The sequence below is a fragment of the Amphiura filiformis genome, chromosome 7 (genome assembly GCF_039555335.1).
Source record: "Amphiura filiformis chromosome 7, Afil_fr2py, whole genome shotgun sequence".
Lineage (NCBI taxonomy): Eukaryota > Metazoa > Echinodermata > Ophiuroidea > Amphilepidida > Amphiuridae > Amphiura > Amphiura filiformis.
This window is the reverse complement of record NC_092634.1, coordinates 23,438,220-23,454,982: the sequence shown is the minus strand read 5'-3', so window position 1 is coordinate 23,454,982 and position 16,763 is coordinate 23,438,220. Positions and strand designations below refer to the sequence as shown.

Genomic DNA, 16,763 nt, shown 5'->3' with positions numbered 1-16,763 from the left:
TTATGTTGCTTTCCCCAAGTGACGGATGTGACTTTTATCCTCTTGCGTGAATACACTGCAGAACTGGTTGTTGAGTGCTTCCGCCTTTTCCTTGCTGTCTGTTAAAAGTTTGTTGTCAACCTTCAGGTCTGCCACTCCATTATCTTCTTTCCTCAAACTTTTTATGAAAGTCCAGAAAGCCTTAGGATCTTCCTTGACCGCTGACCCCAGATCATTATTGATATACTCCCATCTTGTCTTATTGAGGGCTCTTCTACATTCCTTTTTGTACTCCCTGTATGTCTCCCAATCTTTTGCTTGGCCACTTTGCTTTGCCTTGTTGTACAGCCGCTGTTTCCTTCTTGTTCTTCTCCGACTCTTTCTGTCAAACCATGGTAGATCATTTCTTGTTGATTTCACTTTAATAGGAACATTTTCTTCCACCGTTCTTTTGATTTCCTTTTCAAGATGATTCCATTTGTCTTGCACCGTCAAGTCATCAAGATCTGCAAAGGTCTTTTGGTATTCTCCCATTTCTTGTCTGATCTTCTCTTCATTGGCTTTTTTCCTGATGTAAATTTTTTTAATAACAAGGTTCAGAACAGTGCTTACCATGTCATGATCTCCCACGCCAGGTTCCACTTTGGTGTGATTGACAATGTTGGTATTATTTGTGAAAACTAAGTCTAGGATGCTGTCTCCCCTAGTTGGTTCTGTAACCATCTGCTGCATATTGTATTGCACTGACAGATCCCACAACTTCTCTGCAGCTGCTTTAGATGCATAGTGATCTGGTATCACTGTATTTGTTTCCCAATCAATGTTACCTTGGTTAAAGTCTCCTGTCACTATTATGTCACACGTCCTTGGTTCTGCATTAATCTTTTCACTAGCTTCCCTCGTGCCATCAATCTGTGTTATGTCCGAGTGATTTGGTTTATACCTAACACCAAATATTATTGGTCTCCTCCCTTTAATGTTAACTTGACACCATAGGTTTTCCCCTTCACTTTCTAGATCTAACTTTTTAGAAACTGCAAGGTCTTTCCTGTATACAAGCAGAACTCCTCCATGACTGTCCCCTATTCTGTCACGTCTCAAGATCATATAACCATGTTGCACTATTTCTGTGTTTAGGATATTTCCATTTAACCACGTTTCGGTACCAACTATGATGTCCGGTTTGTAATCCTCAACTATTGCATACCATTCAGCAATCTTGTTCTTTATGCTCTGAAAATTGATTGTAAGGAACTTCAGATTGTTTTGATTTGTCCTCACTTTTGTTGGTGAGGAACAAGTCCAATTAGTCTGATTTCCTCCACTTTCACGACTTGGTGAACCTAAGCTGCTATCTGCTTCGTTCGAGCTGCAACCAGAGGTGTCAGGGCTGTTATCTTTTGTTTCAATATAGTCACAAATTGGGCACACATAAGCAAATGTGGTACCCATAAGTCTGTCATAGTCCATATTGTCAATTCCACCACAATGATTGTGTGTCCAGCAGCCACACTTATCACAATCCATGCCTCTTTGGCCATTTAGAACTGGGTCTTGGCACATAGTACATGGGGCTGCACAGTTGTTGCAATACCATTCTTTCTCACTACACCTCCACTGTTTGTAATCCTTCATCGGCATTGCAATGCAGGTAATATGCGTCCAATATCTGCAGTCACTACACTGAACTCTCAGTTTTCTATCTGTTCCTCCTCTATTGCAAATTTTGGCAAAAGTAGTCACTACCCACTTCTTTTTGTATTGTTGGATCTGGGTCTTGACTCTTTGTGCGCGGAATTGCGCAGTTGCTGCAATACCAGTCTTTCTCATTACACCTCCACAGTTGGTAATCTTTCACCGACATTCCAATGCAGTTGATATGCGTCCATTCTCTGCAGTCGCTACATTGAACTCGTAATTTCTTATCCATACCTCCGCTATTGCAAATCTGACAGCAGTAATCTGTAGGCCCTGGGTTTACACTAATATCTCCTGCCAAGATGATGATTATGAAAAGTCCCAAATGACTTTTGGCTTTCGGTAGCATTTTTGCTCTCCTATAGTTATATTTCAAACCTGTCATGTTCACAAACAAGGATGCATGATCCTCACAATCTACCCTTAGACTGTTGAATTCTGTTTGAAGAACCAAACCAATACCAATACCCAATTTCTCTTTCTCCCCTCTTCCTTCTGTCCGTTTCACAAGCAAGACTAACAAGATGAAGTAACTCACCACTCTTTGCACCTTCATACTTGGTTGTAGGTAACAATTTATTTAATCCGGTAGATGGTCTGATGACTTATGTGAAAGTCTTTGGTGAAAGAGAAAGTGATTTCTTCCTTTGAGGCAAAATCCAAGATCTTCACAAACGTATTACTGCTGCATTCGTAAGTATCCGGCACACAAGGATGGTACCCAACGCAAGTGATGCAATGAGGACCAGGACTGAAACCTGAATTTGCCAAGGAGGCAACCAAGTGTGGGCAGAGCAGCACAGTAAACTCACTTCAGAAGAATCAAGGATAAACCAAAACAATGCCTTTTCAGGGCTACCTTTTATCCTAAAAGAGAAATGACTTATGTTGTAAATAAAAAAGCAAGAAACAACAAAGTAAGAAAGGAAGTAACATAAAAAAACAAAAAGGCATAAAAAACCAAGAAAAAATAAGTAATTGCAAGTAAAGCAAAAGAAGTCCAATTCTGCATCCATTTTACCCACAAATTAATGACACTCTCAAAATCTATAGCCCATAAACCCACCGGTAAAGCACATTTCCTAAATAAAGTTATTTTATAAAGTTATCATGCTTGCAGGAATGCTTGATATTCATAGTTAATTCATGCATGGTACGTATACTCTTTTTCAATCTTGAAGTAGCCAAACCATCTTCGTGGACAGAGTGAAAAACGGGTACATTTCTTTAAAAGAGCATATCTTCAAAAGTTTTGAAGTAATTGAAGTAATTGTTTTGGTTTATTAAAGCTAACGATTGAAGGTTTCTTTACATACCAAAATATATTTCATCAACTTTTCAAAAATAGGAGAAAAATAGGGTGCAATGAGGGGCCTCTTTTATTTGGGACACCCTGTATATATACGAGCTTCATTAATGTCAATCTGGTCCTATAAAAGGCTAAAAACAAAACAAAAACAAAAACAAAAATCCAAAAACCAAAAAAATAAAACAAACAAACAAAAAACAAAAACCCCCCCCCCCCCCCCAAATAAAAACAACCCAAAAAAACAGAAACAAAATTTGTTTCCAGTAGGTGGTTTAAAAATCTAAATGCCAAAAAATAAGTTTTTGTTACATTATTTTCCAGAATCAGGATGTAGGTATCAGTATGGTTCAAATCACTTATTTATTGTAAAGCAGCATAGAGTAGTTTAGATGTAAAAATTGAAAATTAGAACAAATTACTATACACCTGATCAGTGAACTGTATCTTTTTTTAAAGACTTGTCTTGTTAGCGTTGCTATTGGTTTCCATTTATTACAATTTGGTCGTTACAGTATGGTAATCATGTGGATTAATTACACAAGGGCAAATATAAAAGCCCTTGCTTAATGGTATGGTATGATTAAAAAAAAATTATACTAAAGGTATTTTGCCATTATCATTAGGTATTTTGACTAATGATAATCATGAAAATGATATGAGACTTTACATATATCAATTTATACAGACTGTATTACGGTATTTTGAATCACATGAGCGGTATACCGGTTATGATAATCATTAAACGTGTACAGTATAGAAAACAATGCCCTTGTCTAATGTTGCGTTATATATCTCTGACATCTGTGAAGACAACATTCTACGCTATAGGTCTATCTGTTGTGTGTGGTTTATACCACGCAAACATGTTGGGTTTTGAGAAGATTCAAGAGCTCTTCAAAATCATCTTCAAATGGTATGGAGGATTCATATCCCGTTTCCATTGGATATGTATTCTTCTAACTCTCACCATCACTCTCGGAATGATTCCTGGACTTTTTATGATCAATTACGAAGGTAATGTCTACGAGTTATTCACTCCACAAGACGCGAGGTGCAAGGAAGAACGTGCTATCTATGAGAACTTATTTCTTGGTGTTGGAGAAGAAAACACCATTCCTAGCCGATTGATGCACGGTACACGAATCGGAATAGTGATCTTCCAAGCTAAAGATGGGTTGAATGTCCTGACAACCAATGTCATGGAGGAGATTCTAAGCCTTCATTGGTTAATCATGAACATGACTGTTTATGATGGTGAACACAATGAGACAGAGTATCAATTTAACAATCTTTGTCTGAAATGGGAAGGAAAATGTTTGGAAAATGCTGTCTTAGATTCCTACAACTACAACGCGAAAGAAGTGGATAGTATCGAGATAACACATCCTTATGCGAAGAATCCAGAAGATGATGTTTTCTATCTGGGTGGAGATTTAGGAGGAGTAACCGTAGATGATGACCGTAGTGATGACAAAGGCAATGCTCCAATAGAGCACGTAGAAGCGATGCGCATCATGTACTTTCTCCGTGCCACCAAAAAGAGGAGAATCGACTCGGTGCACAATGGGAAAGAGCTTTCCAGAAAGTTGTTCGTAGTTTTGAAAGCGAGAAGGTGAATATAGTAACTTACACGTCAGAGTTAGCGAACCAAGAGATAGATGCTACTGTAGCGGATGCTTTAAGTCTTGGCATGGTAACAGTTTGGCTTATTATCATATTTTGTACTGTCACGTGTATGATGGCGGATTGGGTGTTGAGTAAACCGTGGCTAGGAATTGTGGGATTGCTGACGTCATGCTTGTCACTTGTTGGAGCGTTTGGTATTATGGGATATATCGGAATACCACTTGCGGTTTTAGCAGCTGCGACACCATTTCTTATCATAGGTAGGTAAAGGGGAAGGTAAACTTAATAAAAAAAAGTATAGGTAATGGTGAATCCAACGAACGAGGACACATCAAGTAGGGTAACAAGTAGGATACAATAAATTAGCTACATTAGTGGACGGAACACCTTTGTTCCATAACCATTAAGGTATAGGACATTTTTTGCTTTTGCTATAGCCGACAAATGAAATGTACTTAATTATGTTTGTGAATTTTACATCCGAACTAAGTGCTATTCTTTTTTTTATGGGCATTTTAGTGTCTAAAATGGGCCAAAATGATGGTTTTTCAATATTTCCATCCATTTCTAATCGTCACCCCCATAGACTTTACATGTAAAATAAAAAGGCTCATAAAAATTTAATAGCACCTAGTTCGGATGTAAAATTCACACAAAATGCTTTTTGAGTGATTGCAAAGGTAATTAAATACTTTTCATGCGGGGGCTATGTGGATTTTTTTAATGTATTCCTTGTACAATGAAATTTCACAATAAAATGTCCATTGGAAACAAAGGTGGGAATGCTATTTTGCATCCGCACACCTAGAACGGGGTCCATTTTAAAACCCATATGCTTCCCGCAAGGGGCCGTAGGTCACATTGGGGCCAAAATTAAATATTTGTTATATCATGTTGTAAATAATGTATACCTTAGTTGTTCCTCTTATTACTAGGAATATACAATCAACTGTCATATTGCACTAGGGTGCTTAGTTTAGGAGTTATAGAGAAAAGTATAGGTCAATTGTCAAATATCGCCTGCACAGAGATCAAAATTTCAAAATGCACTGATTCAATAGTAACTTGACTCAAATTACTCCTCTCGGTAAATAAAATATGAAAATAATTTATTTCCGAAATTTGTAACCTCAGAATCGGATGAAATCATGGGTCGAATGTTTAATAATTTACATATTTCTATTGCACTTTTAGCCCATTCAAATTATGAAATGCCCCACCACTAATTACAACAGAATCCATTTCTTCATAAAACAGACATTTCAATTAAAAAAGTGGAATATTATTGGTTAAGAAGCGTACTGCATTGGAATCCTAACAGATAGTAGGTATATTATTTCAATAATTATACTCAAGGTCAGGTTGTTTTCTTTGCAAATCCCTATGCAGATTCAATGTCGATATTTTCAATTAATGCTCACTGAACCAATTCAAAACAAAAAATATCAAACATAACCTACAATGCTGACAACACTGTAACACCACAGATTATAGAAGGATAATCTGTGGTAACACATTCGACCTTACCTAAAGTAATTCCACCAAAGTTGGCGATAGTACGACTTTTACTAGTTGAAGCTGCCGACTCAACCATATCCCGATCCAGATCCAGATTCCAAGGTCACCTTTCCACGGTTCAGAACACTTCTTTGTACAGTTTTGTTCAAAGTTCTGTCATAATGATATGTACTATTATGACACTTTTACTACATGCTTGTCTGAGAGTGCACAGCCACCTTAAGGGCTATCAGTATTCCGACTTAGGGCATCGAGGCTGCTTTATTTGCTGAGATCAAACTATACTGTCAGATATTTTGCCATTTTCATAAGGTATTTTTGGCTATATGATAATCATGATATGAGACTTAACGTATAACAATGTATGCGGACGGTATTGCAGTATTTGTATCACCTGAACTAGGAATTTGCCCGGATTGATTAATGGAATGAAACTTCCTCTTTCTGAATTATTGTAAAAAAGCTTAAATTTCACAGGTATATCAATGTATGCGGACGGTATTGTATTATCACATGAACGGCACGTCGGTCAAGTTTCTCAAACATGTTAGGTCTTGAGAAGATTGAAAAGTTCTTCAGAATAATTTTCAAATGGTATGGAGGATTCATATCACGTTTCCATTGGATATGTATTCTTCTAACTCTCACCATCACTCTCGGAATGATTCCTGGACTTTCTATGATCAATTACGAAGGTAACGTCTACGAATTATTCACTCCACATGACGCGAGGTCTAAGGAAGAACGGGCTATTTATGAGAACTTATTTCTTGGTGTTGGAGATGAAAACACCATTCCTAACCGATTGATACACGATACACGATTCGGAATAGTGATCTTCCAAGCTAAAGATGGGTTGAATATCCTGTCAACCGCTGTCATGGAGGAGATTCTAAGCCTTCATTGGTTAATCATGAACATAACTGTTTATGATGGTGAGCACAATGAGACAGATTTTCAATTTGAAGATATTTGTCTTAAATGGGAAGGAATATGTTTAGAAAATGCTGTCTTAGATTTCTATAACTACACGCACAACGCAGGAGAAGTGTCTAGTATTGTGATAACACATCCTTATGCGACTAATTCAGCAGATGATGTTTTCTATCTGGGTGGAGATTTAGGAGGAGTAACCGTAGATGATGACCGTAGAGATGACCAAGGCAATGCTCCAATTAAGCACGTAGAAGCAATGCGCATCATCTACTTTCTCCGTGCCACCAAAGAAGAAGAGAATCGGCTCGGTGCACAATGGGAAAGAGCTTTCCAGAAAGTTGTTCGTAGTTTTGAAAGCGAGAAGATGAACATAGTAACCTGCACGTCAGAGTTGGCGAACCAAGAGATAGATGCTACTGTAACGGATGCTGTAAGTCTTGGCATGATAATAGTTTGGCTTATTATCATATTTTGTACTGTCACGTGTATGATGGCGGATTGGGTGTTGAGTAAACCGTGGCTAGGAATTGTGGGATTGCTGACGGCTTGCTTGTCACTTGTTGGAGCGTTTGGTTTTATGGGATATGTCGGAATACCACTTGCGGTTTTGGCAGCTGCGACACCGTTTCTTATCATAGGTAGGTAAAGGGTAAGGTAAAATTAATACGAACGAGGACACAAAGCACATCAAGGATCAATAAGTAATACAAGAGGATACCTTGAATATTCGCCATAGAAATGATGATGTAAACGGATTAACTACCATAGCATTAGGTTTAAACAATTGTTGAATATATCGCACCGCACTAGTACGTTCACGCGGTACCTCTGCATTGAGCGTTGAACCATAGATGTCAAAGAACAGGGATAAAGACCTGGATCGAAATTCTACAGAATATTTATATCATGCTGATCACATGTACCTGTAAGACTGTATCCTGTATCTTTGAAAGAGCGGTATTGTAGACATACACATATTCAAAAGTGTATAAACATATTGTTATGATAGTTAATCCTGTTACATCATCACTTCTACGGTGAATACAAACAACTAAAAAGAAAGATCAACTTGGGTATATCAACTTGATGAGGGGAAACAAGTAAAACACAGGGGCTTCTGCAGAGGGGGAACAAGAAACAACAAATGTATGAACAGGAGCAGGTAAAGTTCGATGGCCAAAAATTAGGCTAGTCAAATAAAAAAATTATCCACCACTGAATGCAACAGAATCCATTTCGCACGCGTCCATCTCCAAGCTCACACACAAAAAAATCAAAATTCCCCAAAAATCCAAGTAGTGGAACACTGCCTAATTTGCATAAATCCAAAATGGCCGCTTATGCAGGGGTGAAATTTCAAATTTGGTCGTCAAATCTAGCTAAACACCATACCGATGTATTGCTCTCATCATAAGAATTCAGAAAACACCCCTATTCAACCATGACACCCCTTGACCCACCATGACACCAACTTAATCTCAATGACAGCTCTTGACCAACTATGACACATCTTGACTAACCATGACATTTCTTGAGTTAAGACCAATACTATATAAAAACAAAAGTTTTCATCCTCGGAAAGGACAACCTTTCAAGCCCTGGGATCTCCTCTATGCAATGTATACCATTCCTCTTGTGTGTCAGCTTTATATGACTTTGACGGAGTCTCAATACTAGAGTATAAATACCGCTAGGTCATGCTCCCCCGGCCTGCTTTAATGACAAATCATAATTTTGGTGCAACTTGAGATTTTTTACAGAGGGTTATTGCAACTTATGTAAACAATTAGAATTTTTAATTTTTATGAGGGTAATATCTTTTTCGTTCGGAACAATAGTCAATGTCAATCATCATAGGCGTAGATCGGGGGGGGGGATCCCCCCCAATATTTTGCCAGGGGGTGGTCCATACAATCATCCCCCAATGTTGACGGCCTGTATGTGGGTTTCTGACCAAATTAACCTCGTATTTGGTCATTTTAGCCCCCAAAGTGCCAATTTTTGTGCGCTTCGCGCGAATATATTACACGTTTGCACCATATACAATACTTTTAGCTCAATATGGCGAAATTTGTGGTGGATTAACTATACCCCAAATTCATCCAACCCCATCCCCCCAATGTCAAAAAGAAATCTACGACACTGTCAATCATGCAATTTATTTAATCACCTATTTGGTCTCTCACAAAAAGATTTTCTATGAGCACTCTCGTTGTTGAAGATTGCGCAACTATTATATTGCTGGCGTTATTAACGTTATTCGAATACAGTATAAAATTAATTGACATTTTAAATAAACGTTCTTCTTTTTCAGGAATTGGACTCGATGATACCTACGTTGTTCTTTCTGCGTGGCGTCAGACCGATATAAATGATAACGTGAAGAATCGTCTCAGTGAAGCCCTTGCCGAAGCAGCAATGTCAATCACTATTACGTCAGTAACAGACGCACTCGCATTTGGCATCGGCGCAATCTCCAACTTCCCCGTCATTCGCTACTTTTCCATTTACTGCGGAGTATCTGTTACATTTTGCTATTTGTATCAACTGTTATTTTTTGCACCTTGCTTGGCACTAGCTGGTCACACTGAAAGCACCAAGCGCCATTCATTATGTTGCTGCGCCCGCGCCACGAAGCAAGACGAATCGCGGAGTGGTTTTTGCAATTGGTTGCGCTGTACCGGTGGTGCACCAAAGGAAATGACAAGACACCTTGGTTGATGAACTTCTTTAAAAAATACTACGGTCCATTTCTGAACCATAAAGTGGTGAGTGTGCTGGTCATTATCATATTCTTATGCTACCTTGGGGTCTCCATATGGGGATGCACTTTGATACAACGTGGTCTACCAGAAGAGAAACTTGCACGTGATGGAAGTGAAGCTCGCGAGTATTACGAATTAAAGGCTAAATATTTCAGTCAGTTCGGTCCTCCTATTGCGCTAATAGTCACAGATTATATAGACTATTCAGACCCACAAGTCCAGCAAGATATGGAACATACCCTAGTTACAATGGAAATGAACGACCACGTTCTTGATAAACAGTCATCTTGGCTCAGAACATATCTTCAGTTTCTTCAATCCAATTTTGCGCATCCTCTACCTGCGCCTGAATTTTACGACGTTTTAGGAACTAAGTTTTTGACTGAACCCCAGTTCAAACATTTCACTCTTGATATCATCTTTAATGAGAACACCACCTCCATTATAGCTTCGCGTTTCATTTTAAGTACTACTCATACCGCCAACATACAAAAACACCAGAGTGAGTTGATGTCCGATCTTCGCAGAAAAGCAAAACAACCTGCCCTTCCCTTGATAGTGTATAGTCGTTTTTTCTTGTTTAGTGATCAATATTTGAGTATGTGGTCGAACACATGGCAAAGTCTTGGTATAACATTTTTGATCATGTTTGTCGTGTCTCTCCTTTTAATACCCTCTCTGACATGTTCTTTTGTCGTCACTCTTTCTGTTGCTTCTATAGTCATTGGTGTTTTGGGATTCATGGGGCATTGTCAGATAAGTCTTAGTCCTGTTTCAATGATCAATCTCATATTATGCATTGGTTTTAGTGTGGATTTCTCTGCTCATATCTGCTATGCTTTTGTGAAAGACCGGGGTGAAAAGGAAATGCGTACAGATTACATGGAAATGACACGGCGTGGTGAACATCGTGATCGCTCTACTGCAATAGGCCTAATTCCAACCAATAAAAAGCGCTCTATATATGCCCTCTACAGCCTTGGTCTTCCCATAGTCCAAAGTGCTTTATCCACCATACTCAGTGTCTTAGCACTGGCCTTCAGCACAGCTTATGTCTTTCAAGTCTTTTTCAAGACGATGTTTCTGGTCATCACTTTGGGAGCTTTACATGGCTTGGTATTTCTTCCCATTCTTTTGAGACTTTTGGTTGGTGAAGGTGAGCAGTGGATTGCCAAATACCGTAAAATAGTTGTGGATAGGTTTGCAAATGGCATGATGACTTTGGCTAATGACAGTGGCTACAGTGGCGTAGCCAGTGGGGATACAGGGAGGGCTGAGTCCCCTCCTGACAAAAAATGAAAGAGAAAATTGGGAAGGCAGAGGAAAAGAAAAGGGAAAAGAGAAGGAAAAAAAGGGGGAGGGAAAAGGGAAGCTCCCGGGGAAATTGCCCGGTGCATCTTCTGTGCTGCCCGTTTCCCACCAAAATGTCACACCGATCATGACCAAAAAATCCGGAATATGTATTATCCCACAGATAATACCGTGTCAGATGCAATCAGGAATTGTCTTTCGTCTTTGCTCTTTGCTCCCTCTTTGCGCCCTCTCCCACCACAACCGTTGTTTTATAAGTTTTATTTCTCCCATCAAGAAAGCTGGCTACGCCCCTGATTGGCTAAGGGTCGTCTTCTGTGAGCTCGATGGTCTTTAGTTTTAATTCTTATTATTATTGTGCCGGTCATATGTATAATCTGCATTGTATTATTTACAGTACGTTTTTTGCTGATGTTATGATTACAACAACAACAACAACAAAACCAAATGTGCCTTTGATATTACTCGGATATTATGTGCTTCATTGTATCTTTTCCAAGTTGGATCATGCAGATCTCCGTTTTCTTTTTGTGTTGTGAGCCTCAGTCCGTTTAGGGCCGGCTGCGGAGCACTGCATGATCTGATTATTGGAATCATTTTGCTTTTGATTTGATATTTGTTTTTTAACATGTTTACAATAATCATGTATTGTCGTTTAAGACATCAGTATTCTTTGATGCTCAAGTTCAGTATTTGGCATGCATTATATTTAGTTTCTTCAATGCCTCTACTTATATCAGTACTTGATTGGATTCACATAGCGACTCGGGGTAGTGGAGTGATCTGTGTGTTGTCGGTACCTTGTGTCTGCTCTGTTTTCCTCCCGGCTTTGTTTCCCCAGCTTTGAGTTGCTGTGTGATTCCAATCTTGTACAATGTACCCGATCTCCTTGCAATAGTGCACACCGACATCGCCCGGTTAATAATTACATTATACAGCCAGAGACACTGAAATGAATACCCGGGATCGATACACGTAAATGTGCTATGCACGATTGATATTCAGACGATAAATCTTTGGATACCGGGATAGAAAATGATGAATATCTCGGGTAAATGATTTCGTATAAAGAAACCCGATTTGGTTCCTTGCACTTGAATAGATATGTTCAACGGATATGATAGTCGTTAGCTTGCGTCTTGAGAAAGAAGCGTGCGTCTTGAACTCAAAACTGACACAAATATTCGGATTTTCTGATGTGAGCACTCACTCACATGGCGTATACATACATGTTCACCCCCACACAGAGGTCACACACAGCGTAGTGTGAGCACCCCCTCACATGGCGTATACAAGCTCACTTACACACTAGAGAATTCAATTACCGGGCTATTGTCAGTAGCCTTAGTCGGGACGTCCCTTGGCTCATTATGCGTCTCAAAGGTCGGAACAAAATGGCCATGCGAGGCTGTGGATTCAACCTACCATGGCGATTTCTGCCATGAAGATATCGGGGCGATGACACTGTGTAGTGTGTATGTGTAAAAGTATGTTTGTGTTAGGCTAAGTGTAGCTGTTAGATCTGCTTTTATATCACAATTTTTAGATGATACAACATGTGCGTGGCTGGTTCACGCTTTTGTAACATCGCGCTTGGACTCATGCAATTCTGGTCTTTATGGTTTTCCTTGTTCCGACATCAACAAGCTTCAACGAGTCCAGAACACGGCTGCTAGACTTGTCGCATGCGTATCTCGTCACGAACACATCTCTCCAGTTCTTCATTCCCTTCATTGGCTCCCGGTCAAACAGCGTACAGCTTATAAGATTCTTCTTCTCACCTATAAAGCGATCCACGAACTTGCTCCACGCTACATTTCTGACATCATCTCATTGTACTAGCCCCAAACGTCATCTTCGCTCATCTTCTAAACTCTTCTGTCTGTTACACGCCGCTCATCTACGTAGTTTTACGGCGATAGAGCTTTTGCGTCAGCTGCACCCACACTGTGGAACGCCTTACCAGAAAACATCCGATCCGCTCCATCTGTTGCTTGTTTCAAAAAATTGCTCAAGACACACATGTTTCAATATCTGTAACACCCTGCTTGTTTTTCATTGAGAACCAGATGCTGAAGATCTTGGTTGTGGATGCATGTGATTGTAACCAGGGCTGTTTTATTTTGTTTTTCCGTCGCGTGTTTTGATTATTTTTCTTGTGCTCAGGTTCCCTGCTTGTTTCAAGAGCCAGATGCTGAGGATCTAGGCTGAGGATGCATGTACTGGTGACCTCTGCTCCTCCAGGGTTCCATATAATATTTTGCCTCTACGGTTTCATTTTGCTTCATTATATTATTTGTTGTATTTTATGACATATAAGATTGATTTATCATATTATTATACTTTTGTTTGCATCAAAATGTTGCTCATTATACACTGGCGTGATAATCAATAACTAAACTGAGCTCAAAAAGAAACTTATATTTTTTCACAAGGTCATATCTTGAAATCCTGTCCATCAAATTGAACCAAAATTACACACAGGTTTACTTCAATACTCTACTCTTAACACATGTCAGTAACCAAGCAGATATCAACTGACACAACAGCAAAATGCACTGACATGGAACAGCTTCCTGGACCACATTCACAGCCCAGCCCTGTTTCATGAAAAAAGTGTATGAAAAGCAGAAAGCAGCACCGTTTTATCATCTGTGCAAGGATCTTGTGTGCATTCTCACAGATTTTTTGTGCTGGGTGCCAAATGTTGGGCTGTGAAAGTGGAGGAACTTTCAGGAAGCTGTCCCATGACAGTGCATTTTGCTGTTGTGTCAGTTGGACAACTGCTTGGTTACTGACATGTGTTTTGAGTAGAGTATTAAAGTAATCATGTGTGTAATTTTGGTTCATTTTGATTGACACTATTTTAAGATATGACCTTGTGATTCACAAGTTGTAAAAAATTATAAGTTTCTTTTTGAGCTCAGTTTATGTATTTATGTTTAATTTGTTTGATCTCGATAATTATGTTTTCATAATCTACGTTATGCTTTCATTATCTTTGATTTTCAGATTGATCATTTTGTGGTTCGATTATTTTGCTGAAATGTATGCTTTTAATGATATTTAATACTTTGTTGAAATGTATGCTTATAATGATATGTGTTTTTTGTTCAAATGTATGCTTTAATGATATGCAATATTTTGTTGAAATATGTGCTTATAATGTTTATGTAATATTTTGCTCAAATGTATGCTCTAATGTTATGCATTATTTTGTTGTAATGTATGCTTTAATGATATGCAATATTTTGTTCAAATGTATGCTTTGATGTTATGCATTATTTTGTTGAAATGTATGGTTATAATGATATGCAATATTTTGTTCAAATGTACGCTCTAATGATATGCAATATTTTGTTCAAATGTATGCTTATATTGACATTTAATATTTTGTTCAAATGTATGATGCCGGTCATTCATACTCCCTTATTAATTCTTGCTGCAAAAAATGTTTGCAAAAATAGTTTACAATAACATTTCGAAACCATTTTAAAAATACTGTTGCAGCGTGTTTTCATACAAAAGTTTTAAAACGTTTTCATGACCCTTATATAACCCGACATTTTAATGTTATCAAAACGTTTTTACTTAAACCAAAAGCCAAAATATAACTTATTTAAAACGTTTTTAAAACGTTTTTGTGTTTGCTGGGAATGCGCTTTATTAAGTGCCTGTTTATTATTATTATTATTATTATTATTAGTATTATTATTATTATTATTATTATTATTATTATTATTATTATTATTATTATTATTATTATTATTATTATTATTATTATTATTATTATTATTATTATTTTATTGTACTTTGTAAGCTGATATTATATATATTTAAAAAGAATGTGCCTTGGATGTCGGTGTTTTCAGTCAATCAGGTGTATTTGTCATTAAAGCCATATTATAACATTTCCATAAAAATAGATTAGTATTTCTTTTCCATAAAAATGTTAGCTTTTACTGTCAGATATGTCCCCTTTCAATTTTGAGCCGAACAACTGAGGTGAAGCAATGAAAATTGGAATTTACTACCCAGCGCCGATGTTGTCAATGCATGTCACTACTTTGGTTGTACTACAGTACGATCCTTTGATGTGTCTATCCCGCACAGTGTGTACGTACTGTGACTCTGTGTTAGGGGTGGTGCAATAATTATGTGTACCCCCGGGTGGTGAATTATAGGGGGGGGGCAAAGATTTTTTGGCAGGCAAAGATTTTTTGGCAGGTCGAAAGGGGGGGTCAAGCAATTTTTGGCAGGTCAAAAGGGGGGTGCAAGCCATTTTGGCCCAGATATTTTGGGCACCGTTTCTATATTAGGCCATAAAAAGGTGTAGGAAAACGTTAGGAACACATTCAAATATGCAAAATGTCCTGCTCGCTGCGCTCGCATTCTATGATAAGACAATTTAAGGTTTCAAATTTAGGTTCCCAAAAATCTTGCTGTGTAGGGGGAGGGGGGGTGGGGGCAAAGATTTTTTGGCACATCAAAAGGGGGTGGGCAAAGGTTTTTGGCACGTCAAAGGGGAGGGGTAAAGATTTTTGGCACGGCCAGAGGAGCGCTCAGAGGGGGGGGGCGATTTTTGGCAGACCATTTTGAGAATTCACCACCCCGGGGGTACACATAATTATTGCACCACCCCTTATGAATATCGTAATAATAAAACGACGATTCCTGCGTTTTATTCAAAATCTCGGATTTTGTCAAAACTACATCACCTCTTTACTTTTTGTAGGGTATGTTAGTTGACAAAAGTACAAATAAATCGTGTAAAAACGAATTTTGAAACATTTCGAGGGCGTCCTCCTCAGCAAATGTTATAATATGGCTTTCGCTCTGTATTTTCTAAAGGTTGGGCTAGGTTGATCTCCGTTTCCTTTTGTTTGTTTTCTGAACCTCAGTCCGTTTAGGGCCGGCTGCGGAGCGCTGCATGATCTGACTTTTTGGAATCATTTCGCTTTTGATTTGATTCGTGTTTTTAACTTGTTTAATAACATTCATGTATTGTCGTATTTTGCCATTATTATTTTTACTTGATTGGACTTGCATAGCGACTCAGGGTGGTGGAGTGATCTGTGTGTTGCCGGTACCTTGTCGGGTACCTTGTGTCTGCTCTGTTTTCCTCCCAGCTTTGAGTTGCTGTGTGATTCCAATCTTGTACAATGTACCATATCTCCTTGCAATAGTGGGTGTGTGTATGTTTGTGTTAGGCTACGTGTAGCTTTTAGATCTGTATTATTATATCTATTGTACTTTGTAAGCTGATATTATATAAATTTAAAAAAAAGAATGTGCCTTGGATATGATTTGTATATTTTGTACGGTGCTTTTAATCAATCAGGTGCATTTGTCATTAAGCTGCTCTGTATTTTCTAAAGGTTAGGCTGGGCTGATCTATATTTCCTTTTGTTTGTTTTCTGAACCTCCGTCCGTTTAGGGCCGGCTGCGGAGCGTTTCATGATCTGACTTTTTGCAATCATTGTCGTATTTTGCCATTATTATTTTTACTTGATTAGCATAGCGACTCATGGTGGTGGAGTGGTCTGCGTTTTGCCCCGGCGTTTTGCCGGTTCCTTGTTTTTACTCTGTTTTCTTTCTCCCGACTTGGTTCCCCGCCTATG

General features: G+C 38.5%; 2 protein-coding genes across 2 annotated transcripts; one reads left to right on the top strand and one right to left on the bottom strand.

Annotated features, from left to right (window-relative positions):
• LOC140157724 (uncharacterized) lies at positions 1-1,620 on the bottom strand. Its single transcript, XM_072180968.1, has one exon. The coding sequence runs from the start codon at positions 1,618-1,620 to the stop codon at positions 1-3; it is 1,620 nt and encodes a 539-aa protein (XP_072037069.1).
• Positions 1,621-6,282: 4,662 nt separating this feature from the next.
• LOC140156909 (patched domain-containing protein 3-like) lies at positions 6,283-13,616 on the top strand. Its single transcript, XM_072179951.1, has 2 exons — positions 6,283-7,704; positions 9,381-13,616. The coding sequence occupies exons 1-2, from the start codon at positions 6,675-6,677 to the stop codon at positions 9,785-9,787; spliced, it is 1,437 nt and encodes a 478-aa protein (XP_072036052.1). The 5' UTR covers positions 6,283-6,674; the 3' UTR covers positions 9,788-13,616.
• The last annotated feature ends 3,147 nt before the right edge of the window (positions 13,617-16,763 follow it).

Excerpts from the sequence above, each read along its gene's own strand:
- LOC140156909 (XM_072179951.1), top strand. The coding sequence starts at position 6,675 with ATGTTAGGTCTTGAGAAGATTGAAAAGTTCTTCAGAATAATTTTCAAA. Across the intron at positions 7,705-9,380 it reads GACACCGTTTCTTATCATAG|GAATTGGACTCGATGATACC; the intron begins GTAGGTAAAGGG and ends CTTCTTTTTCAG.
- LOC140157724 (XM_072180968.1), bottom strand. The coding sequence starts at position 1,620 with ATGCCGATGAAGGATTACAAACAGTGGAGGTGTAGTGAGAAAGAATGG.